The 27,538-nt window shown below is 35.9% G+C and overlaps 1 protein-coding gene across 1 annotated transcript in view; it reads right to left on the bottom strand.

The window, feature by feature from the left end:
* LOC114351694 (NACHT domain- and WD repeat-containing protein 1) overlaps nt 1-27,538 on the bottom strand; it is a 139,720-nt gene that overhangs the window by 34,348 nt on the left and 77,834 nt on the right. The window contains exons 4-12 of the mRNA XM_028302996.1: nt 18,229-18,351; nt 16,776-16,945; nt 13,878-14,032; nt 12,001-12,169; nt 10,794-10,953; nt 9,550-10,294; nt 6,748-6,995; nt 4,359-4,505; nt 278-396 (exon numbers count right to left, since the gene is read on the bottom strand). Of these exons, the coding sequence (XP_028158797.1) occupies nt 278-396; nt 4,359-4,505; nt 6,748-6,995; nt 9,550-10,294; nt 10,794-10,953; nt 12,001-12,169; nt 13,878-14,032; nt 16,776-16,945; nt 18,229-18,351 (2,036 nt within the window). The remainder of the gene's footprint in view (nt 1-277; nt 397-4,358; nt 4,506-6,747; nt 6,996-9,549; nt 10,295-10,793; nt 10,954-12,000; nt 12,170-13,877; nt 14,033-16,775; nt 16,946-18,228; nt 18,352-27,538) is intronic.

Genomic DNA, 27,538 nt, shown 5'->3' with positions numbered 1-27,538 from the left:
TGTTCGCGGACGGAATCTAGAGATTATTCTAAGGATTTCATGGATTATTCAGATTTCATTATATGCGAGGATTAGTACCGAGGATTCCCTTCCTGGCGACTGCTGGTGTTAACCACGCTATTATCGTATTATATCTACCTGTATACAATGCTATACATATACCTATGCTGATGCTTTTAAAATGTTGACACGTTTCATAAATATATTTGCACACAAACACTACTCTATCTATTAAAGAAGATTGACCCAAACGATCATTGTAATAAAGGTCACTTACCATCCATTCAAAGGCACTAAAAGAGGTTTGTCGTAGCCATCGCACCACGCCATCGCAGATGTGACCAGCGTAGCGAGGACTCCCCTTCTGGCGACTGCTGGTCGAAGCCATGCTATTATCTGTTGTAAGAAGAAAATACACGATTTATTTCATTATGTTAAAATGCTCCCTTAAATGTATTTAAAATCTGTTTGACATTAGTTTAATTTTTGTAGTCTAGCTTGATGTAGGTAGCTTTTATGGCTCTATTTTGATTTCATTTCATTGTTACGGTTTCTCTTAGGTTACAATTGTTTGTTTCTATCATGATGATGTATGGTGGAATCAATCATCTCCATAAAGTAAAAGCCCAATGGGATTAAGATAAGCTAAGTCTAAAACATCTTCATAGAAATAAAATATGTGTTTTTTGAAAAGACAGGTTTCTCTCTCAGTTTTCTCTACCATACTTTATACATAAGCCATACCTATCTAAAGTTGTTCGAATATTTAGCGTTATCGATTGTTAATTTTGCTCTAATAGGTAGTTGAATAAATGTTTTAAAAATAGTTACACACTAAACTTAGACAAAACTCTGTATTGAACCCACGTCATGTCTAGACAACTGGTACCTTTAGGGCCTACTAATAAATTGAATAAATTTGTGGCTAACATACTTGTTCTAGTCTCATTAGAAAATTATCAAGGCATAGTATTATCAAAGGCTGTCGTGTTGTGGGTATGTGTCAAGTTTAGAAACGAAAATGTGGATGTTTTCGTCCGATATATCTACAAGAGTATCCAATTTTAACTATGCAAATTAAAATACTTACCTCAACCTTTGAATGTAAATAGATAACTTATTTTGAGTCAAATCGAGGAAAATCATGTTTGATATTCATCACTATGGATATTGTAGACGAACTTAGAAAATATAAAGAATATGGTAATAGAATAGACGCATTGATCCTTCATTTTACAGACAAACGTGATGGTAGTCGTGCTCTATCTCACTAACAACACTAAAATCATATTATAAAATACAACCCTGTAACAACTTGCAACAAAACTTTAATGCGGGCAAAGACGCGTGAAGATACTAGCTTTACTTCATTAATGTTTCGCTCACCAATATTCACAGTACATTAGCTAAACCAAGATTATCTGACGAAGTTTTGGTGCTTTTTTTTTTAGTATTTCCACTAGAATAAGACCCAGCTGAAGCTGCTTCAGTGCAGCCATGATGTGCTAATTATTTTCAAGCTCAGCGGTCGCAGGGGAAATCTAGGACTTCTCAGTCCGAGTTTAAATAACGAGTTCAAAGCTTCTGTTGTAGTTTACTGCAAGATTTACTGCAGTACTAATTACTAGTTACATGGTGGGTTACATAATTCGTTTTGTTTCTATAAACTTATTTGTATTGTTTAAAATAAAAGTTACTCGATGAAAAACACTCCTATTTGATGTTTTACCTACTTAAATTTTTGTTACGTTATGTAGAGTTTTGAATTTGCAAATAAATGTTAAATTGCCTTTCTTATTCAAAAATTTCTCAAAGTACCAAATTTTGTTTTTAACTCGAGTACTCGAATACATGGGGAGTTTGAAATTAAACATAAGAGCCTTTCTCGAGTTCAGTAATTTGTTTCAATATAAAAGTTAAGGGCATGCTCACGCCGTAAATTGACGACTTATAATGCAAAGATACTTACGTTACGAATAAGCCTGTGCTCATAGATTGAATGTTTATAATTATCATTTTTAAAGTAAAAAACTCGGACTTCGGGTAAAAATGCAAATATAACAAATAAACATACGGGTGATTTTACGTAATTTCTCCACTTCACTCAACTCGAACTTAAATTGAGTGTTGTAGCGTATGACGCATATTTTTAATCACCACTAATACTTACGTCAGTAACTTGATTATTTCTCGTTTTTCGCTCACAATTATCTCAAAACATTGCTCCTTATATCCTATGTAGTACGTACCATCCTCATAAACCCTAATTTTATCAGTTCCCTCCAACAAAAGCCTGTGCAAACCCGTTAAGGACTTTATGGTCTTTGCTGACATGCGGCTTTGTTGATAGACTTGGCCGTAAGTAGGTATTTACGGCAAATTGATTTTGAGGTGCTACAGTATAAATAAAGGTACAGTAAGGCTGGGTTGTACCATCTTATTTTAACTTTAACAAAAGTCAAAAATCTATCAAACTCCGTACAAAAACACCGGTTATTGTTATAGGTACGGTTAAACACGGTGGTGCAATTTAGCCTAAGACTATTACACACAAAGACGAGAAAGTCTCATGTCTATTATTGTAATCGAAAAAGTAAATAAAGTATCCCTCAGGTAAAATCCATAAAAACGTGAAAAGGAAAAATATAAACCGTTGCTTCACGTCACTCAACTCGACTTTTCTTCCAGCGATGCGTGAGTTAGTGACGTACCATCCAAACGTATTTTACTTTAGTAAGTTTAGGTTCGATCGTTTGATATTTTGGCACAGTACGAGTATCTAGTACCTACATTAGTCATGTTAATGTTGCCTGTTACATCGTCTAATAGTTACAAGTCGTAAATGATTCGATCAATCTACTTACAAATAAAATTTCATCAGTAGCTCTATGAGGAAACATTGTTTTGATAGAGCAAATTACAGTACACTAGCGGCCGGCCGCGACATCGTACGTGAGGCGGACCCGTTTTACCCCCTTAGTGGTGGTGTTTCATGAAACCCGTTTAGTGGATGTCTACACCCTTTAAGGAACCTGTAGGTGTTATAGTTTCTGAGATTTTGTGATTAATCAGTGAGTGGTATTTCGTTTTTATTTAAATGAATTGTTGATAGATAAATCATTAAATAATCCTTCTGTACCCATTTAGTTTGTGGTCAAAGGCTTCAAAAGGTCGATTGCGTATGCGTTTGACGTTTTACCGATACCAACACTCGGATACGCAAGTGATGAATCGGTTCATTAGTAGTTGAATCGCAATTAAGCCCGGGTAGGTATAATTGCATCGCGATCAACACATATAATAATTAAGCATAGAAGGATACTAAGGCTGAGTTGCACCACCTTATTAGTAACAACAGTAACAATAACAATAACAATAACCGCTGCTTTTTGTATGGAGTTTGACAGATTTTTGACGTTTATCAAAGTTAAAATTAAAGTTACGATTCTTGATTTTCTATGCAATTTTGAACATAATTAATACTTCTTAACAATATCAAACTTCTTGTTCAAATGTACCGTGAATCGCTTAAAGGAAGAAAATGGTAATAAAATATACCCATTTACGGTTTTTGTATAGCCCTATAAAACTTGGTCTTGGTGATTTCAGATGGCCTACGTAGAAAATAGTAATAATATGACCGATAAAATGGAGCTTAATGTTTGCTTGTGATGTTTTTATTGTAATTTTTATACTATTTTTGTTCAGCACATTTCTTTGTTTTGATCGTTTGCCAAACGGGTAGTAAAATACATACATATATACATAAATACAGAAAGCACATATGAGCCTGAAATGTTAACGCAAAATGGATCGTTGGTTAATGCAATTTACTTGTCTGCATGCGGGTTATTATGGGATGCCACGCTATATTAGTATCTAATATTTAAATGCAATTTATATCAATTGGAAATGTATAATCCTAATGCGAATCTAAAGTTCGCATGTACCTAGTGTTTTTTTTCCACAACGAGGAAGCTCCTGGCTAGCATCTTCATTGATTAAATATTTTGTTCATCATTATCATACTAACGTTAGCCCTTGCCGAGACTTGGAAACTCCAGAACAGTTCGCTAGTGGCTTATGGATATAGCTTGTTAAACATCTATCAAGACAAAATCCGGCCATCGCCACCAACCGGCCATTGTGGAAATCATTGGGGGAGGCCTATGTTTAGCAGTGGACGTCCTATGGCTGAAACGATGATGATGATGATGATGATGAAGACAAAATCTAATCGATAGCTCATCAGACTAAAAATAAAATGTTTGTTGCAAAATAACTCTTATTTACAGCTACACAGGATGCTGCAGTGTTTATGTTGTTGCGCCATCGACTCTATTTCTCAAATAGCTTACCTGAGCTCCGAGCTGCATAGGGTCTCGGGTCAGGATGTCACTTGACTTCCTCACAGCTCCGTATACTAGCTCCACGTCCCTGTCTAGTATGTAGCACCGTACGTGCTCCAATATACAGCGCAGATACGATATCGTCACTGTTTGGACCTGTGAAAAATAATAGTGATTCAAAAAGTGTACATGAATAGAAGTAAAACTAAGTAATTTGTGTAGGTATATACCATTAATATTGTGTTGTGCAAGGTCATAATCAAAATTAACATTGCAGTGAATCTACATACATTTCACGCTTTGAAATAAACAAAAGCTGTCCGAAACATACGTAATTGGTTGGAAGAACAGAAACTTGGCACAAATTGAAAGAAAAAACGCGAAAATTCCTTTTGAAGCATACGTGAAAAGGTGAAACCGACCGCAAATATTTATTCTCTCGTTACATATGTACAAAGTGTGCCAGACAGCGCATTTTAAATTCCTTTTGCTCCGAATTCTGCTGGACTCTGCTCAACTTTGCCGGAGGTGTTATAAAATGTACAAGCGAATATGAAAAGATTAAGCATAATTTTCAAACATGACGCACATTTAACTTACTTTGAGTAAGGAAAACATACTTTGTTTTGTCAGAAAGTTTTGTTTTTCTCTTTGAAGTGGTTTTGAAAATGTTTTTTTCATAGGTACCTACAGTATTTAGAAGGGAGTATAAAAGTAGAATATATTATATTCAATTAAAATTAGACAGTAGCTTAATATGTAAACCAAGTAGAGCCTCAGGCTAAAATTTCGGAATACCATTCTCTTTGTTTGAGCTAACTGATGCTGCCAATGGTATTAAATGGATTCAGTATCTAGGTCTTGTTCATATTTAACTTACTGAACCTGATTGAAAATTACTGATCTATTAAAATAACTCAGATATTTAGCTACTTATATTAATAATAACTTTAATAATAATAATAACTTTATTTATTTCTCTCTTTACAAAATACATAAAGTCACAATTTGTAACGGGTAATTATAACAACAAGGAACAAAAATAAGTATTTCGTAGAGACTGGTGTCCGTACTAGGATACCCTGTGCTACAGCACACCAGGCCTCCACCACCGGCTAATCGATACTGCGTGGTTGTGTTAATCTATTTAAGGTATATCTATATAAATAAAAAAATGGAATGATAACATGTGATTTACACAAATAGGCAAAATAAATGATAAGTGATAAGAAGTACTATTTCAAAAATTTAAACTTTAACTTTAAAAGCAATCTTTCTTTCTAATCTTTTGTGTAAGTGTGTGTGTGTATGTGCGTGCGTGTGTGTGTGTGTGTGTGTGTGTGTGTGTGTGTGTGTGTGTGTGTGTGTGTGTGTGTGTGTGTGTGTGTGTGTGTGTGCGTGTGTGTGTGTGTGGGTGTGTGTTATGTGTTAGTTATTGTATTGTTTTAATAAAAGCCTCACTTTCTTCGTAATTTTTAGATATTAACCATTCGGTTAGAAGTTTCTTGCATTCTACTTTTGTTAGTGGATATATATTAAGTAAACGATTAATTTTGTTATATAGATATGGTCCCAAAAAGCAAAAGAATTTTTTGGCAAAAGTTGTTCTAAACCCTTTAAGAGTACATACAATATCTTTACGTCTAATTAGTTGTGTCCTGGGGTCATAAGATGTTTTTGAGTGTTGTTTTAATATTATTTGGAGTATGAATAGCTGTCGGATTGAGAGTACACTCCACTCCCTATATAGGTCATTTGTTGGATGAAGGTAGTGTTTGAAGGTCGCTACTTTAAGAATGGCTCTTTGGGCAACTTCTAGGGATTTTAGGTCCGTTTTGGCTGCGCCACCCCAGCTAGAGATACAATAAACAAACACTGATTGACATAGAGCATAATATACTGAACGAATTATCTCAAAATCGGCGAAGTGGCGGAGTATTTTAAAAACATATGTGAGTTTGTATGCTTTCGAAGAAAGCTGTTCCAGGTGGCAGCGAAAATTAAGATGTTGGTCAATGATAACACCTAAGTATTTGATATTCGTAGCACTTTTAAGATTATTACAGTTACATGTAGAGGTGTCAATACAAGTATGTGCTGTAAGAGCCAGATTTTTATCCACTGGAAGAGCCGCTTTGCGGATGCCGAATGTTATATATTTAGTTTTGTCTGTATTAATTGTCAGTAAATTGCCTTTTAGCCATTTAAGAACTTCATTTAGACCCGATTGCGCTGCAATAAAAGTATCCCTCCAAGTATCACCCTTGAAAATCAGTGATGTGTCGTCCGCAAAAGATAGGATGTTACCATTAGTTAACTTCATCGAACACAAGTCGTTTATGTAAATTAGAAACAAGGTAGGGCCCAATATACTCCCTTGAGGGATGCCAAAACTCACTGTTTCCTCGTCACTGGTGAAGTCTCCAATACGAACACACTGTTTTCTTCCAGTGAGGTAGCTTTTAAACAGATTTAATTGAATATTTCTGATACCCATACTTTCCAGCTTTTCTATCAGAAGTGGAACCGAGACTGTGTCGAATGCCTTAGCTAAATCTAAAAATATAGCAAGACACTTTCTCCCACCGTCCAAACCCCGAACAATACAATCAGTGAGCTCGTGAACGGCTTCATCAGTGGATTTTCCTGCACGAAAACCATATTGTCTATCTGATAGAAGTCCGTTCGACTCAAGATAGTTGGTAAGCCTCTTATTGATCATACGTTCTATAATCTTAGATAAGGATGTAAGGATAGAGATTGGACGATAGTTTGAGACATTGTCCTTTTCGCCACCTTTAAAAATCGGACGGAGAATACTTTTCTTGAAAGCGTTAGGAAAAGTGCCAGACAAAAAACAGGCATTGCACAAGTAGGTGATCGGAGGAACAAGAATATCTCTGTGTGTCTTGAGTATATCTGCCGATATACCATCCCAGCCAATAGCACTATTTGATTTCAGTGAGAGAATGGTTTTTTCAACTTCCTCATAGTCCGTTTCCAATAAAACAAATGAATTTTTGGCCTTTGTGCTTATTACTGGTGAGCTATAGTTATTTTTTAAGATTTTATCAGCTAGTTTAGCACCAATGCCAACAAAAAAATCATTCACGTAGTCAACGGATGCTTGTGGTGTTGGACATTGCGACAGTAGGTCATTAGCTTCAACTTTACTTTTTTGTAGATTTGTTGCCTTTTTTACTAATTCCCAGATTTTTTTATTGTTACCTCCAGCCTTTTTGAGTTCGTCTGTTTGATACTGCTTTTTAATTTTTTTCAATAAATCATTACAGTAATTTCTATACCTACGGTATGTCAACTTTAAAATTTCGTCGTTTGGTGTTAGTTTTAGTTGTTTGTGCATTTTATCCCGATTTCTCATACATTTAAGAATACCCGGAGTTATCCAAGGCTTTACCACTACCCTTCTATGTGCTACTCGGTGTGTTTTTGTGTTTTTTTTCAATAAATCTGAAAGAGTCCCCACCAGAAAGTTTGCGGCATCCTCAACATTTTCGATTTCATAAATATGACTTAAGTCAGCTTCCGATAGGGACTGTTTAAGGCCAATATGATCAATTTTAGTTATAGTCTTATAAGATTTAGATTTAGTTTGTTTTAATTGAAGGCTAAGGGCTACAGCTTCGTGGTCGGTAAGGCAAGTCTGGACAATAAATGACATCGCAGGCTGTTTTGTTTTGAGAAACAAATGGTCTATACAAGAATTTGATCTAGTTGGTGTTGTGAAAGTAGGGAGTAGTTCATGCGATGCTAACAAATGTAAGTATTGCTCTCCTTGTTGATTTATACCATTTGGGGAAATATCAATATTTATATCACCTGTGATTATTATATTTTTGTACGATTTTACTTCGTTTAAAAGTTTGTTTAGGGAATATAGGAATTTAGTTGAGTCATGCTTAAAGCAGTGGGGGCGATAAATGCCTATCACCACAGTGTGAACTTTTTTTTATATTTTCCTACGGGTGCTAGAATCACCAAGCTTCCAGCATGCCACTGGCCGTGGGAGAAGGAGCTTTTCCTCAAGACTACTCCCACTACCTCAAGGGCCTCCGCCAAAACTCTCGCGCGAAAATGAGTTTATGTATACAGCGCATGACTTTCATGCATTACTATGCATTGTTGGGCGAGCGCACGCAGCGGGCACCCACTCCGAGGTTAAGTGGAGGCCCCTAGAGTATGGTAGTCGTTAACATGACGTCATGATTGTAAAAAAATGCACTAATGAGTACCTAATTAATATCAACTTTGAAGCAAATCACCACTAAAATAACTTTCTACCCCTTTTTAACATAGTTAGGGGGTGCATTTCACTAAAATACGAAACACGTCTTCCATTAATTCTGTTATAGAATGCTTATGCAAAATTTTAAGTAGATTGGACGCAAACTTTGCCCCTCCTTTTTACCTCCTTAGGGGTAGAATTTTGGAAAATCCTTTCTTATCAGACGCTTACGTCATACCAAGAACACACCGTCCAAGTTTCAGGTCTTTACGATCAGCGGTTTAGGCTGTGCATTGATCCATCGTACAGTCGCAGAATGAAAAGGTTCGTCACCTTAGTGTCGGTTTTCGCTTGCACTAGGTACTGTAAGAGTCAAACCTGCCAACATAACAGTGCAAGAAACAGTGCTGCTAACATTTAAATAAATATGACGTTTGCTGACGAATAAGGTTTTGCTTGTTTATTTTTCTATCCCATCAGTGCAATGCAATGATGACATTGACCAATTGACAATAGTTTTTTTTATTTAATAGAAATAATAATGGCAGGTTGAACCAACAAGAAGGTTTTAGTTTATCAATCATAATAATCTTCTTGGCAAGATAAATCGTCAAACAACTTTGATCAATAATTTTGAACTTTACTGACGAACAGTTAAAGGTTATTTTCTCTAACTCGAGATTATTCTGTAACATAGTTTCAAAAGGTAATATGTGTTCGCGATTCGTTGAAGGAATCAATTTGAAAACTGACGAACCTTTTCATTCCGTGACTGTACAAAGTGAAACGGTTATTCTATCGTGTCTCATAAATCTTACGATGAAAGTATTTAAATCAAATAAGTAACAAAGTCTGGGACGAGTTATCAAAGAAGAAAGTTAAATAAGCTTCATACAACTTTACTGAAGCGAGTCAATCGCATTCATGGAATTTTTGATTAGGCTTGATACTCACTTGCTAATTTACTAAACGCTTTAGAGCCGAAGACGGCTTCTAAGTTATCAAAGGCACCATCGATATAATCGCCGTAGCTATTGTTGGCCGGAGTCTCCTCGATCGCGTCCAATAAGTAGTAACAGTTCTGAACTTTGAACTTCTCCTTCTGAGCCGGCGTCAGCTGCAACTGATCCAGCGACACTGCGCTTGTGCACACAAGATGAACGTTCCGAGGCAACGACATCGGCAGCCACGACAGCCCCGTCACTATATCACATTCCAGAGGATTAACTCTATGTACATTGTCGATGAATATCAACAGAACCTCGTTCTGCATATCCTCGCACCGCTTCAACAGACTTTGGAACCAATTGTTTATGTACAAGGGATCAAAACTCGCGTCCTTCGGCAAATACCCCTCGGGAATGTTTAGAATAATAGATATCTGCTGGCACATCACTCGCAACAACTCCAAATTGTAGGCCGATCGTGGCGTTGACGCGGAAAACCTCACAACCCTCAGCACTGGCTTTTTAAATATTTCCTCGAACTTGAAGTAGAGATGGGTTAGTAATGTGCTCTTCCCGGAAGCGTCCGGGCCGTAAATCAGGACCGGGGGATGCCGATTCCGATTCTCGTAGTTTTCCTTAGCGTTACTTAGTATACTTTCCGCCGCATCCTCGATTTGTTTAACAGTAACTTTATACAACCGATTATGTTCTATACATATCCTAAGATGAGTGATGTGTTCCAGAAATACTTCCTGCAAGAGATGGACGGGAATGAAAACTTTTGATTAATGAATCGACTGTGTTCAAGTTGTTTTAAAGTTATGGCAACAAGCTGAAACTTTCTAGACGTAATAGGCGGTATTTCATTACGGACAAAATGACTGAGTAGTTTTGAACTTCAATGGTGGTAATAACAAATGTTTCCGACTACATTTAAACGTACATTTAGCTTAATTCAATGAAAATATTTAATTTAATTACCAATGCACTAAATGTTTTAAATTGTTCAAGTGACATAACCATCGCAGTATGTTACGCTAAGTACTACATACAATAGCCTACATCATACAATACGTTTTTGCAAAACAGCTATACGATTACAAAACTACAATTATGTAAATATGCTACAGTGTTTAGCTTTATATGCCACTTTTTTGGGAATGAACTATTCAAGTAATTAAATTATTAAAAATATCTTTCAAAGAATCTGCAATAAAGCGTAGGTAAATAAATACTAGATGGTATTCTTACCTGTACAGTTTTTTTCCTTCCCTTGCCCTGGTCAGGCTCCGTGCTAAGGCTGTCATCGACCAGCGAGCACACCACAGCCTGAACCTGTTCCCTGAAAGGGCTGAGCTTCTCCTCCGTGTCTGATGCCGCGTCTGTCCGAGACGACTCCGCTGACACAGACCTTAAGAATTTCATTTAGGGTTCAAATTACAGTGACGAAATTTAATATAGTTTGAGGTATTGTCTGCTTAAACTATTTCGACGTGTGCGTTGTTTCGTCTTGAGGCGTCCTCAGATGTGAAACTTGATTCAGAGCGAGAGTTGAGTTCTGCTTATTTGAGAATCCAGTTTCATTGAAGTAGGTATTAATAAAGCCTTAGTTTTATGTTAAATGCGAGCAGGCAAAGCCAGTTGTGTCGTTTGAATAAATAAAACACTTAGCTAAGCACTTAAAACCGTAGACGGTCTTATATTTTTTATTTTTACGATCTTTCATAATTAATAAGTTTGCGTTTCTCATTACCATTTTCTCTCATTTTCAGATGAAAAAGTATCTTTGGTATTATGAAAACAGCCATTAAATTTGGTTGGATCTCATTTTACGGTTAATTTTTGCGGGCGAGGTCATCGCTTCCCCTTTCGGTTCACGGTTCAGGGGGTTTCTCGCCCGTGATGTCATTTTGATAAATTATCAACGGCTTCGCAATTAACGCTTTGAAAACAAGAAACATCGGATTTGGGAAGTTGTTAAGTGAATGGGCTTATGATTTACTTAGTTATGAACATATTAAAAGCTTAGTTTGTCGTAGAAAATACATTTATTACCGTGATAGAGTTACCACAATGGCAGACTTACTGAAAACCTTTTCCCAATGTTAAGAGGAAAGAATTTATCAAAATTTTTACGATGTGGAGAACTTGTTCCCTTATCCATCATGTTATTTTTATACGCTTTACACGTTCCATCTTCTTAACATTAAATTTTTTTTCACTTAATTAACAATAGCAAACTCACTGAAAACTTGTTCCCAATGTTTAAGACGAAAAAATTTGTCCTTTTCTTACGATGTGAAGAACTTGTTCCCTTATCCATCAACAAAATTAATAAGCTTTAGACGTGACATCTAAAGCATTAACATTACTAACCATTTTTTTCTTATTCCACTATGATAGTAATACTTTTTTGATATTCTACTATGATAGTAAGAAAATATAGTGTCAAACTCACTCAAGCCTGATGACATGGCTTTCAGGTAAGGCATCTTCCAGCTTCTTCTTCAGTTCTTTGAGCCTGTTGTGAGCTAGCACTGCGATCTTAGAGTCTTCTGCCTCGGGCTCCGGCATGTCTCTAAACACCACTATGACGCCCTTTGGATGGTTGCCAGTAGTTAACAATTCTGTAAAAGGTTAAAACATAAGTGGCGCGAAATACTTTTTTCTTTCTTTTTTATTAATATTTTGTTGCATAATGGCCCCTATTACAAGAGTAGGCTTGATGTGTTGTCTTTACAAAAAACTAGATTACAGAAGTTAAGCTAACTGAGCTAATTACTTGAAAGGCTTAAATATGTAGTCACTATAGCACATGGATAAAAGTATGTACGACATTATACGAACAATTTAATGTTCATTTGACATGCAAAAAAAATTATTATTTCAAACGGAACGGAAACGATTTCAAAAATGTTTGTTGAAGAATTTTTAAAATCCCTAAAGCGCTTTGGGATATGCAACGTTAAAAGTGACCTGAATTACATGAGCGTGAAGATAATTCATTTTCCCATTTTAAAAAGGAACCAAGCGATATTCCTGCGCCATTGTTTGCGTGTAATTACATCAGAAATGGTGAAAAACAAAAGCATAAATGCAAGTAAACTTTTTTTCTTAAAAACAGATAATATTCAACATCTGAGCTTTAACTTGCATAATATTAAACCAATTAGCAAAATTAGTAAGAAATTACAGTTAATTCAGTGAGTTAGAAACAGACTGCAACAACGTTCTCAATCAGATTTTTGTGACTTTTATCTTTAGGATAACAGCTAGCGTGACGCGATGGTACGCGATGTGTTAAGCTGTTTACTCAACCGTAGAACAAAACACACAACGCAGCTGCGTTCAACAAGCATGTTGCGTGGGTGTCCTTTTATCTGATAGGAATCAGCTAATAAATGGCAACTCGCAGATTATTTGACCTATATGAAAGTAGTCGTCGTTCCCGACCCCTTTCTTATTCTATGCTTAACTTTCCCCCGGGACAAACTTGACCTTCATTGGTTGGGTTTTTATTGGCGGTCTAGCTGTAGATCCTGGCTACACAGGAGTTGCAGCTCTCGTTCCCGCCGCCGCCGAGGGCGGGAACAAAGGTTTTAATAGTCGCGTTTCTTATTCTATGCTTTTACCAACGTTCTGCTCCGAACTTAAAATATTTTTGCTGGCGATTTTCATCCGATACCTGCTCCATGCTTTTAAACATAACAACGTTACGTCTCTCTGGGCGTTGTTTGACATTTTTAATAGAAGCTAAGTGGGTTAAAGCTATAAAACAATTTATCGATGATAAATTTTCATTGGTATTTGAAGAGGCAATTTATTTTTTTACCTAGAAAGCGGTAAAAGCTTTATAGCAAAACAAAATGGAAGGCTCTTTTTATTTTAAAGCTAAGACGAAGACTAAGGCTAAGACTTTTTAGGGTCTGAACCTTACAAATAAAAGTAGGCTTTGAATCTTTCTTTGACTAATTGTTACATCAGAACAAAAATAGACTACAACAAAAACACAAAAGTATTATTAAAAGAGTTGAAAATAAACTTTTCAACTTCTTTGTTCCTGATAATATTAGGAGAGACATTTATCTAGCACTAGTCTACGATAAGATTAGCTTATGGCGTTTTTACAGCATATTTGATATACACAGAACGGAAACCTTATTACAGTTATGACTATAGAAAGTAAGGCATTAAGTTGGCTAATAGTAGAAAGTTTTTATACATTAAAATATAAAGAGGTGAAAGACAGTCTTGATACCTAACGCTCTACACAAACGATATTCGTTTTGGGTCTGGTTATGAAATATGGCAAAAACATCTGCTACGATTCCTTACCTAAGGCCAATTCACACTGTAATTCAACCGGACTCCGCAGCAGGTCAGCGACGTCAACATCCTCGGCAAGCGCTTCAAGCGCTAGAGAGTTGAACGCTTTCTGCACTTCTGCTAGACGGCTCCGCTGCTCTTCACGTTCTAGAAGATTGCTGTACCTGTTGATGTGAAAACGGGCATTAGAAGATACGTCATTATGTTTAACGTCTCAGTACGAGCGAGGCATTTCAAGGGTCAATATTGAAGACGCAAGAAGACGTTATTCAAGAAAATATATTTTTGACTGTAGTTCAATAAGTAATATATCAATAAACAGGCATCCTTAACACGAAAAAAGCCTTCCATACATAAGCATAAAGTTGTAGTATCTATCTATAAGCACCTAGAAGTAAGTCAGCTTGAATTTTCAGAGCAGAAACACTCTTTAACTAAAAACAAAACAACTACATTTAATTAAAAACCTCATATCTTTGACTAAAAGGTAAATTATCCACTCCAAAAAAGTAAACAGGCCATAAAATCCTTAATAATGAAAACTCAGTTAAACATTGTTTCGTTCCCACAAAGTAAATGTTTACGTAAGCAGTCAACGTAATTCGGATGACGTCACGCAGTCACGTGTACCGATCACCCCCATTTTTCCGTCCCTTCATTACTCATTAACTGGCACAAGTAACTAATTGAACCGTTAACGTTTGTACACTCTTTATCGCCAGTAATGGGTAGTAATTACTTGAACGACAAGTTAACCACGAAAATCACTATAGACAGCGACAAATTAGCTGCGCGAACGAAAGCCGAAACATTCGTTACTTATTCATTAGAGGTAATAAGAATGTTCGTGGGGTTCCCGGGGGGTGCACTCGAGAAACAATTCGACATTTCTACAATTTCGGTCGTCTAAAGTTCGTTGTAACATTGCGTCAATAAGCCAACAAAATTACAAGGTATTGCGGTAAGCAACAACAATACTCAGATTCATTTAGGATAATTATGATCCTGTATTGTTGTTCTAAAGTACGATTACGACAACAGTGAATGTTCAGTTAGAGCATTATTGACCATACCTACTTGGTGAATTGTTATGTCGATTTATAAAATTTTCCATATTGGATTGGTATCTAAAACTTTACACCTAGTTTACTTTTAAAAATCACGCTTTTCAAAAGCCCTTATTACATCACTAACGGCATTGGGTGGAAGTAAATAAATAATTATAGTCTACAGTCGTTCTATTGGTAGGAACTCGGTATAAAAATCTTTTGATTACTATGTCTTTGTGTGAGAACGAATATACTCTCGGCAGGTGATAATAATACATCTTCATTATTTTTAACGACCACACATTATTGCGTACTTAATAGCAAACAGCTTTTATGTCTCTTGCCTTGTAGGTTTTATGGTTGTAACATTTTACTTTTTATTTAGCAAGGTAGAAGTTATTTGATACAATGTAGAGTTGTCATTGTTTTGTAGTTTTATTACGTTGATAATGTATTACTAAGAAACACAATGTTACTAAGGTGTATTCGAGATTCGAGAAAAGTTTCCACCAAAATTTGACGATACGAAACCCTTCTAAAAGTCCTAAAGATTTTATCGTGGCGAATTTTGTTCTGCTCAAATGCACAACACGTTTATGTGAGCTAAGTGGTGAATACCTTCTATCCTTTTCGATAAGGCTGTAATTTAAATAGCATACTTTATCTTCGAAAAGAAATATTTACCGATACGTATTGAATATCTGCCTACCTAATCCAAATAGCTTTGATACTTACCAATATTAATAACATCTCCGAATTCCGATTTCCAATACAAATACCTTTTTCTTTCATTACAATTTTTCAGCCCTCGGATGATACTTATTGAATGCACGTCTTTTGTGGCCCGCAATAAAAGATAACTCCGCCCCAGGTGAGGAGATACGCCGAGTCGAGCTCTATCTGATAAATTATTTATTTTACGACGCCACTGAGTAATCGGATCTCGGGAGGAAATAACGGTAAATTGTTATTGCCTAAATAGATGAGAAGGAATAAGGATGATCAAAGTATTCGAAAAATATCGAACCAGAAAGAGGTGAGCATCGAAACAATAAAGGATGGATTAAAGGACTTGTTGCGGAAATAACCCTCGAAATCGTTCGTGGGCACTCGGATTCCAAGGAAAATGAGCCGGCTGAGAGTAAGAGCCTTTGATGTAGGTCCAATTATGGTTTAATAGCAATAAAAAATAGAAATAGGAAAAAAATACGAAAAGGTACCTACTTATAAGTTAAAACCAGTTATTTCTACCCTTCTCTTGTGTAATGAAGTGAAACTATGTTGACAATATTCAGTAAACTATACTGAAATTGCTGGTGTTCAATATTACTAGTAAAATAGTTTCAATATTCCCAAAGCGAATTATCTTTAAGACGAAGGTGTCTCGAACGGCACTTACAATGAATTTGGCAATAAAACCAATCTGACCTAGCTTCTACTTGGCTTTACATGCGAGGATTTGGTTTCCAAAAAAAACACTTTTTATGTGCTTCTTACTATAAAAATGTCTTTAATCGATTCTGGAGCATCTTTAGTTCTTTTTAAAATTATAAATAGGACTGTTTACATTCAGCTTGCAACTCACGAAGGCGAGGCGTGTGTGTACGTGTACATGCACAAAACGATATAATAGTGTAATCAAAACTTTTGATAAACGAACAGTAGCGATCCACCACACATGTAAAGCTCACTCGCCTTCGTGAATTGCAACAACAATAACATTTAGACCCTATACACCGTTATTGAAATGATGGAAAATTATCTAGGCATTTTTAATGACATAATGTATTTAAATTGTTATTGTCAAGAACGTAACTCTCCTTCTGGAGCACTTGTGTAAAAAAGTTCTATAACTCACCACTTATCGTCGCCCTCCAAATGGTACGCTCCATCCCCATTGAGTCGGTAGCAAGCCCGGACGAGCGCCGCCTGCGCCGACTCGGACTTGACCAGCTCCTCGAACTTGGCTTCGGGGATGGAGTAGGGCAGCACTGGCTGGTAGGATGCCGCGTCTCCACCGATGAGGCACTGGGAGATCAAAATTCGTGTGAGTTTAACCTAATAGCGTAGTTACAGTATGCGGGAAATTCGAGACATAGTGTAGTGTAGTGATTTCCTTAGTAACTTAGTTCAATCATCTTCATAAATCTCCAGCCGGCCTAGGATACCCGCTACGACAAATTAAAATACCTATCGCATCTTTTAAATTCGATGAAATGTCTCGATGAGACGATATAATGGCGCACACTAACTGGTCTGTTGTTGAAAAACTTTTGGCGAAGTTGCACTATGCGGGAAATTGATCGAAACATAGTGTAAACACGCACTTCAGTTACTTTCGGCGTGCGTCGCCTATACTTTTGGGTGCGGGCTTGCGCTTTGTCTGGGTCAATTTCCCGTAGAGTGTAACTGCGCCATAAGTTTTTCAACAACAGACCTGCTAGCCTAGGATGCGCGCTATTATATCGTCTTACCGAGGCATTTCATCGATTTTAGACGATACGATATTTTAATTTATCGTCGTGGGTACCCTAGGTCAGCTGCTATGAAGCTGATTAAACTAAGGAAGGAGGTCAGCCAACCACAAAATGACGAATTCTATTTTGTAGTCTTTAAAGGTATCAATAAATTAAACTACCTTAAGTTTGCTGTTTTGTGTTAAATTGGAATGCTGGTGACTACACTGTCCCTTGCAACGAGGAAAAAACGGAAGATCTTATTTCACAGTACAACACAGTAAAAAGGCAAAATAAAATATTAATTCTTAACATCAGTACAAAATTCTAGAAAGTGTAGGAAATTAAGTTTAAAATAGTAAAATGAAAATAAAGTCTTCCTTTGCCAAGAAATTGTTGCATTTATAAAGTTTCTTAGAAAAAGTAGAACATTATCCTCGCGCAATAAAGAAATAACGCTCGTTGGGAATTAATGTTGTGTTTTATCTACATACTTAGGTGGATTTTTCCAAAGGAATACCATAGGAATACTTACTAAAAATCTTAACTCAAAAAACAATGCAATTAATTTGATTTATCTTCAATTAAAAATAAAATTTTAATAGTGCCACTTTACTAAATTACTAATATATTAGCAAAGTATTGAACCAAACTGTAAATAAATTAAGTAACTGCTTAAAATTCACAAAAAAAGTCTTGTGGAATTAGATTTTGAAAAACAAAAACGCATTAAATTCGCGCGCGATTGTTCTTTTTTTGTTTCAAATTAAGGCTTTGTGCGGTTTGCGCTAGTGTGATGTAAGTCGCGATCACACATAATAAAATTTTGTGAAAATTAAAAAAAGCAAAACTTACGAAAAAGTATCCGGCTTTGGAGGTGTGATTGCAACAGCGGATCTCGTCGAGGTGGTACCGAAGCAGCTTCGGATTGGTCTCGTCGCCGCCATCGGTGCCGTAGTGCATGTCCACAAACTCGAACTGTACAGATTAAAAATAAAAAAACATATTTTAACAAAATAGCGCGAAAAAGTGTTCTTAGCAAATGATATAGTTCCAAAATACTGGACTGTCCTGTCGATGACATTGACAGTGGGGCGCCACCGTCAATACCGGATCGCTGGTTCAGATTTTTGCCATGTTGGAAACCATATAGTTGAACGATGGTAGCGCCCCCCTGTCATTGAGTTTGGCGGGACAGTTCAGCGTGGGCCATCTATACTCTGGCCGGTAAGGCTCGATGGTGATGAAAAAATAACGCATTTAGTTTTTTATGGTTGTCATTTTTATAACCTGCCAGTATTTTCTTTTTTTTAAGAAAGAAGCCCGAGGTTTTTTTTAGAGGAGGAGTGATACACGATCTGGCCAAGAGTAGATTTTTTTAAAAACTTTAATAGCTAAGATACCTAGGTAGGTATTAGGATAAAAGTTAAATAGCATTACGAAATTGTGTACTATTATTTAATTGATCTGAAGTCTTAGTAGGTAGTGTTATTAAATTTAATATCCTCCTTGCATTGATCATATTATGTTACCCAACCTCCTGAAAAAATCTACCCACATCATGATACAGTCTCGTTGTTTTTTACATGAGAATTTTCCGCCATCTTGACAACACAACCTGGGCCTCAAAACAAGAATGAATAGGCACTTGAGGAGCGAGCGCTCCATTTCAGCCCGTCGTCACTTACCATAAAGTGGAATGGGGCCAAATGTAAACTTTTATGTTTTCTAGAAAATGTTCTTTGGGACATGCTTATTTTTTGCTAAGTTTATTTTGCGTTGAGTGATAAGTAAGTATAGTAGTGTAGACCTACTTGTTTTCTGATTGTCATAATTATTATTACGCATACAGACAATCAAATCTTTCAAAGATTCAAAGATTATTTATTTACAGAGATAATGTTGTACAGTAAATGTGGTCTTAAGTTAAAGAGAGGTGCAGTTTATCTCACCAACGCAGCTGGCATGTGAATTTGTGCAAAATTAAATCATTATAAATTACCATTCCTCTTTATAATTAGTATATCATCCAATTTAAGCTGCTGACCAGAATTTTATTTACGTCGTGTAATAGCGACTTTGATTAAATGTGAGCGGTAATAGAAAGTTGATGCTTCAACTTACTTAGTGCCGTTGCAGTGCTTCCATTTCACTTTACGACTCTATCGTAGTCTGTTCCAATGTAAGAGAGAGACAGAGAGAGAGAGAAAAAGATAGAAAATTATCGTTTTGTTTTATCTATTTCATTTTCATACAACAGCAATTTCAGCGCGAGGGAAATGGTAGATAGTGATCGTTTTGTATATAAAAGTATTTAATTTTCATATTACAGTAATTTCAGCGCTTAAATATTAATAAGTCAATATGTGATGAATAGTCGTTCAGTCATGAATGATAAAATCAGATTTATTAAAGTCAAATAAATTGATTTTATTTGACTTCAATAAATCAGTTCGTAGAACTCATATCAAAGAGAAATCATAACTCTAATTATTATTTTGAAAACCAATGAAATTTCGGAATTCTTGTATGTTTTCCGTCATAATGGAAAATTCAAACAAACTAAAGTTCATACATCAATTTTAATGGCGATAAAATTCTCTTTCTTCATAATACCCATGAAAGCTTTCAAACCGAAATGTAAAATATTTAAAATGGTGTTTAAATTCAAATTCTTTATTTGTAATAAATAGGGCTTACAAAAAGGTGTTACAAAGAGATAAATGTTGCTTTCAACCTATTTAACTATGATAACACAGCATGCGAATTTCCGCCTTAAAACGACTTTTTAGTAGTGTTGCCAGTGTAGTAGGTATTTCGTTTAACATACAAACTTAATTTACTGGACTAACTCTCTCAACGTTGTGTCCACAGAATAAACTGGACATTTGGACAGAGCATAGCTGTGTTAATTAATTCAATTCGAAAGTTTGACTCAAAGTGGGGAAATGTGTGACAACCTCAGACTCAGCATTTAGGGACTTTACTCCTATTTACGTGGAATACTTTTTAATTGGCAAAATATTAAAGTTGATTTTTATTCAGTTTGCAATTCGCTGAGTTCTGCGGTCTGCGGTCAGGTGAAATGAACGTAACCTGCACCTGATACTTTGTGATCTTTGCTCGTGCCCGCAATTGTCAATTTTCTTAAAACATGATGCGGGCTGCGTTTACTTTGATCTGACCGTAAATCGCAGAATGCACCCAATGTAGCAAATCCTTAATAGATTCATAGTTTAAGGTATGATTTTGGGAATTTGACATTTACGAAAATATTCTACCATAATCAATAATTGTGTGGGTGTTTACCTTATTGTATAAGTATAGCTATACATTTACATTTTTGAATTGTCATAGTGTCTGTGCAAATATTGATATAAATAATTTATGGCGGTGAGCTTAAATTATACATCGAGCTTCATTCCTCGAAATTAGAAGAATAATTGTAGTTTCGTGCAACTACTCGCTAATCATACACAATAGTTTAAAGTAATAAAAAAATAACACAGGTAAAATAAAATCCTAAACTGGTATCCCCAAGCAATCATCATAACGGTCGCTCGTTCAAACTTCATTCGTGTTTTAGTGCTTCGCTAGTCTACACGTAAATTCAAATTCTACCCGTCTTGCAAAGAAAATGCCGAAAAGGAGTAGTGACGAAGACTGTGATGAATACATTAGGCGCAAGATGAGAAAAATCGAAAAGAAATTGCGCAAACGCAAAAAGCGTTCTCGTCGTATATCTTCGGATAGCAGCGACTCGAGGATGGAATGTGCCTCGCCCGTGCTATCAATAAGCGAAGGTAGGTCTAACCTTTTGTAATTATTGTTCCATCGGTTACTTCAGCAGGTGATACGAATGGCAATTTTAATTTTAAGCCAGTAACGTAATATAGTGAATTAGTAATTTTATTGAAAGTTTGCAAATACCTTACTTATTTTTTTTTTTCTCTCTTTTCGTTTTTCGCTATCAATAAATGCTTAAAACATTCAAATGTACAAATACTAGTGTGTATTAAGGTTACTTTGTGACTTTATTTACGCCATGTAAATAATTTTGTACGAATGTATTTTATGATTGCAAGTAACCGATGTGTATTTTTACGAAATAAACAAATACTTAGCGATATCGCTTTGTAAATAATTTTGTTCTCGTAATTAAGTTATCCTATTAGAGCTATATGCTTTGGATATTATTTTCTAAACGTGCAAAATAATAAAATATGACATAGAGTAAACCGTATAGCTATTGCCCACTTAAAGATTTCAAACACATTGAGATGAAAAATTGTAGAAAGTATTTTAATTATCGACCATTTATGACTTTTTTCTTATAACTCAATAAACTGTTAAACAGAATATTAACAGTTTTTAGTTAAAACTTACGTAACTTAGAAAATATTGAAATAAATTTAAAATCCTCCAAAAAGTACAGTCATTGCCCATTACTTACACTAATTGCCCACAACAAAGCACAGTAATTGCCCAGTATCTTAAAACAAAATAATCAATTTTAAAATGACAAAATAGGCTTTAAATAAACAAAACAAAACATTAAACTTAAATTCTAGTAGTACAGTCTTCAAAATTTCAAAATAAATTGCGTTTGGCCTTATTAACATAAAATAAATTAACAAGAGATATATGGAACTTTTGTGAAACAAGAAACATTTTTATATATGCTTCGTATATACGGTCAAAAGATAACGATATAGCAGACGCGGAATCACGTCGGTTACATCCTGACACGGAATGGGAATTGAGTGACTCTGCTTATAATCTCATTGTTTATAAATTTGGAAAGCCTGAGGTTGATCTTTTTGCAACAAGACTAAACACTAAGTGCCCTAGATACATTTCATGGCATCGAGACCCAGGAGCATATGCTATTAATGCTTTCACGGTTAGCTGGAATAATCTTAATTTTTACGCTTTCCCTCCAGTATCGGTTATAACAAAAGTTATAAGAAAGATTATGTCTGACAGGGCCGAAGGAATAGTAGTAGTTCCCTATTGGCCTACGCAGGCCTGGTTTCCACTATTTAATCGACTTCTAGTGACAAAACCCATCATACTTGAGCCAGTTGAAAAGACACTTACTTTTGTCTCCAGCAGTGTGATGGCGCAGCCTCAGCTCAAACTTATGGCCGGCGTATTATCCGGGAGGCGTTCTCCAGAAGAAGTGTANTAATCATTAATAGCAGACATAAAATATATAGCAACCAATCTCTCGTTAAAACGTATTCTTCAAATTGCAAGAATCTATGAGTCAATGTCTATTTTGAAGTACTTCTATTGACAATAAGGTAAACGACATGGAAATTACACTTCTCTTTAGCCGTACACTTTGCACGATAGAACTTGAATCAAGACAGATAACAATTTAAAGAATAGATTAGTTTAATGATAAATATATTAATAGAATCTCTTATTGCGAAATAGTATGACTAATTCGTGAGTAAAGGTAATTCACATTATTGTTTTCCCAAAAATATAATTCAAGATTTTGGTAGTTATTAGAATTAGAAATAGTGACATGACTCATTTAACTTTAAGAAAAAGGAAAATGTTTAAAAGGTAGTTTGCTGATTTTAAAGCTCATAGCAGACTTATCAACTCTGAAAGGGATCAACACCGTATCGCCTTTCGCGCACTGTCAATCTGTGCTGTCAATTGCGAGGCGAGGCGTTTACGTTACGGTGAAGCAGTCCTGGATCTGTCAATAGGCCGTATAGGCAGCGTCCTAGGGGCGGCAGATTTCAGATGACGCTTACTCGATTTCAGAAGATAAAAGTTAAATAAAGATCCAACCCCACCCTAGCCTACGGGCGGCAAAACTGTTATTCCGCCACTGCGGTGCAGATGTGTGTGTTGCAGTATGGAGTTTCATACAAATAATACTGACCGCCTCGAGTTGATACAATTTCAATCCCTTTTGAACAAGAATATTATCTTACAGTGAAAACTGGACTAATTCCCGTTTTCACCATCAAACTCTTATTTTTAAGTGACCCCTATGAGAACACTTATCAAGAATTTTGTTTTCAAAGGGGTCACTTAAAAATTAGGGATTGATGGTGAAAACGGGCATAAGTTAATTACAGGATATACATTATTTTATGTATATTATACCCTTGTATAGGCTAGCTTGAAGAATTACTACTTTTCAACTTTGTATTTCAGATTGCATTGTAATAATCTTACAATATTTTTATTTATTTATTTATTTATACTTCAGCACACAAAGTAACAAATGCACTGTGGCGGACTTAATGCCGGATGGCATTCTCTGCCAGTCAACCACGGGTCATGCAGAAAGAGTAAGGCGGTGCAAAAAATTTACAAAATCAAAATCAAAATTATCTTTATTTGTTTAGACTAATTAAATTAGTTCTTGCAAATCGTCAAATGCTCTTAAGGAGCCTATACATGTCTCATTCTTTTTTTGCCCTACCAGCGCTTCGAGACAAACATTTGGCAAGTGCTGAGAAGAAGCGCCGCAACAAACTCAGTCACCACTGTCTGCCGGTTTAAAAATAAAAAAGTAGGAAGTTACATACATTCAGAAGCAAGTTACTTACCACGCGCTCCCGTTGATAGAAGGTGGCCTTTAAGACGCCCATCTAGCACGAGACCGCGTGGCAGTTTTGAATAAATTTCTTTAGTGCCGTGCTAATATCTAGGTTAATTGTTGCGTTTTGATACATATATTTTATGTCAGGTATATATACATTTTTGATAATAAACCTACTTACATAAGATTACATAAAATAAATAACATAATACAAATAATACAAATAAATATAATAGACATACACATAAATACATAAACATAATAATATTATAGATGTACACATCACTCATGTCTGAGATAGCGAGAAAATTGAGAAAAAAAGGTCATTCCTTGAAATGTTTGCGCAGAGCCTTTTTGAAAGTAAATTTGGAAGAAGGTTTGCGTAATTAATCAATATAAGTAAAATCATATTTTGTTTTGTATGTAACTTATGTAACACCAGATTACCACAATCTTAAATGCTACTACTTATCAAAGTGTATGTCGTTTTTTTTATAGCTTATATTACAGACGTACTAATAAGAACTTTTTTCCCAGGCAGGTGATTCAACTAGCAATATGTTTTATGGTTTTTTATCTGAAAATGGTGTACGACTTGATACGCGTTTTGATTATCGCGTAATATTAATTATGACACACTTTTTATCGAAAAATGTATTTTGGTAATCAGTGACACTCATGTTACAATATTCGGTTTCCAACTTGAATTCTTTAAAGTTTTTTTTAAATTATTTGGGGGCTTTTGTCTATTAGGATACGACAGCCCCATCGAACCTTAAACTAAATTTACAATTTAATGGATATCACACCAGCGGGACAAGTGAATCAATTAAAAAAATATATAAAATAGGTATGCCAAATGTTTAGCGGTTTCAGATGTTTGTTCAGCTAAAATTGTTATGAATACACCTATGTCATAATGAATTCTTTAAAGTTAACGCTCAATCTTACAGTTTCAGTGAACTGTCAAAAAACCATAATAATTATCTATAATATCTCATCATCATCATTTCAGTCATAGGATGTCCATAGGGCCGGTTGGTAGCGGCGTGCACCCAGCGACTTTCTGCAACTTTTATGAGGTTATCTCCTTAGGAGGGCATCTCTTCATGAGGACAGCCGCCTCTATGGTCTAGTGGTAAGATAAATCGCTTCAGACCCAGATGTCTCGGGTTCGATTCCTAAGAATTGGCAAAAAATTCTGTTCGATTAGGTTAATGGAGCGTAGGACGTCTACCCACAAGATGGACCGACGACCTCATAAAGGTAGAAGGAAGGCGCTGGATTCAGGCCGCTACTAAGCATTGGGGGAGGCCTATGTTCAGCAGTGGACGTTCTATGGCTGAACCGACCAGACGTAAACCCTTGAAAAGGAGGCTGACAATAGTGACTGAGTTTGTGGCGCTGCTTCTTCTCAGCACTGGCCCGTTTATTGTCCCGAAGCAGTGGTAGTGTTAATATTGGGACGTGTGCTTTTTAAAAGTCTATTAGCAAAAATAAATGAGGTTTATGATAATGATGATGAGTGGTTGATGCTAGAGCTGGTTCGCCCATCTATACTTATAATAAATCTGTAGAGAGGTCAATTCTGTACATGAAATATATTTTCAAAATAACTATCAGGGGGTGATTAGTGATCGATACTGATGCCAAAAATGCAATCAGTAAAATTTTTGTCTGTCTGTCTGTCTGTCTGTCTGTCTGTCTGTCTGTATGTTCCTTATAGAAACAAAAACTACTTGACGGATTTTAACGAAACTTGGTACAATTATTCTTCATACTCCTGGGCAGGTTATAGGATACTTAGGAATTCCCACGGGAACGGGAATCAGCGGGAAAATCCTTTTGTATAAAAAAATCTAAACCGCTTAAGTTAGACGCTTGAAATTTGGCATGCAGGTACCTCAGTAAACTTAAAGCTTAGTTACAATAGAATATTGCAAAATTCCCACGGGAACGGGAGTTAGCGGGAAAAAAGATTTGTATGAAAAATCTAAACCGCTTAAGTTTGACGCTTGAATTTTGGCATGCAGGTACCTTAGTAAACTTAAAGCTTAGTTACAACAGGATATTGCAAAATTCCCACGGGAACGGGAGTTAGCGGGAAAAAACATATGTATGAAAAATCTAAACCGCGTAAGGTAGACGCTTGAATTTGGCATGCAGGTACCTTAGTAAACTTAAAGCTTAGTTACAACAGGATATTGCAAAATTCCCACGGGAACGGGAGTTAGCGGGAAAAACATTTGTATGAAAAAATCTGAACCGCGTAAGATAGATGAAGGGGGGGTAAAACGAGATCCACGCGTACGAAGTCGCGGGCGGCCGCTAGTTTATTATATAATCTTGGAGACATTACACTGGCAATCAAAACTGATAATCAAGCCTGCCCATGATTTACACATGCTTAACCTTTACGTGATATGATTATTGGAGATATCATGCTTATTTCAACGTGATTTTTCCATTACAAAAACAATTATGACACTAATAAATCATACAATCATAGCTTTGTATCTCTTAGACATGAGTTGGGATTTTTTTATATCTAATTTTTATCAATTTGATTTTGAAAATAAACATTGTGGCATCCGAGGGCCATTTATATGGCTTGCACCATGGCAACAACAACCATTTCTGTTGATACGAGTGGGTGCAAGTTATGTAATTCACAACAAAAAACCGGCCAAGTGCGTGTCGGACTCACGGACAAAGGGTTCCGTACCATTGATTTATGAAATTAAAATTATTATTTTTAATTTAAGTTATTTGTATGAAAGATTACGCGGTTATAAGCGGTTTACGATTTACGAGGTATTAAAAAAAACTACTTACTAGATCTCGTTCAAAACAATTTTCGTTGGTAGTTTAGTAATGTACATCATAAGTTTTATTTTTTCCACTTTGGAAGCGTCTGTCAGGCAAACTATTTGGTTTAGAAAAAAAGTATTTTAGAAACCTCGATATCATTTTTAAAGACCTATCCATAGACACCCCAGACGTATGTGTTTGATGAAAAAAAAATTTTTGAGTTTCAGTTCTAAGTATGGGGAGCCCGCAATATTTATTATTATTTTTTTATTTTTGCATCAAAATCTTAATGCGGTTCACAGAATACGTCTACTTACCAAGTTTCAACAGTATAGCTCTTATAGTTTCGGAAAAAAATGGCTGTGACATACGGACGGACAGACGGACGGACAGACAGACATGACGAATCTATAAGGGTTCCGTTTCTTGCCATTTGGCTACGGAACCCTAAAAAGGCGGTATTTAACCTCAAAAATATAAAATTCTCTTTTTGTTCTCATAGAAACGTTATTTCCATGCAATTAAGTTTCAAATAATTAAATTAATAATTATTGGGCGACGGATAAGCAAGCTAAAATGACAATGGGCAGGGCACGTTAGTACGCTAGATAACATATAACCAGAACTGACAGCCGATGGGTTACAAGGTTCTGGAGTGGAGGCCACGTACCGGATAGCGCAGCGCACAAAATGGACTGACAACCTCATAAAGGTAGCAGGAAATCGCTGGATGCAGGCCGCTACAAACTGGTCAAAATGGAAATCATGAGGGCTATGTTC

This window comes from Ostrinia furnacalis, unplaced genomic scaffold (assembly GCF_004193835.3).
Source record: "Ostrinia furnacalis isolate ACB-3 unplaced genomic scaffold, ASM419383v2 OfSCF1172, whole genome shotgun sequence".
Classification (NCBI taxonomy): Eukaryota; Metazoa; Arthropoda; class Insecta; order Lepidoptera; family Crambidae; genus Ostrinia; species Ostrinia furnacalis.
Note: the sequence above shows the minus strand (reverse complement) of the source record. Positions and strands in the feature narration are given on the sequence as shown.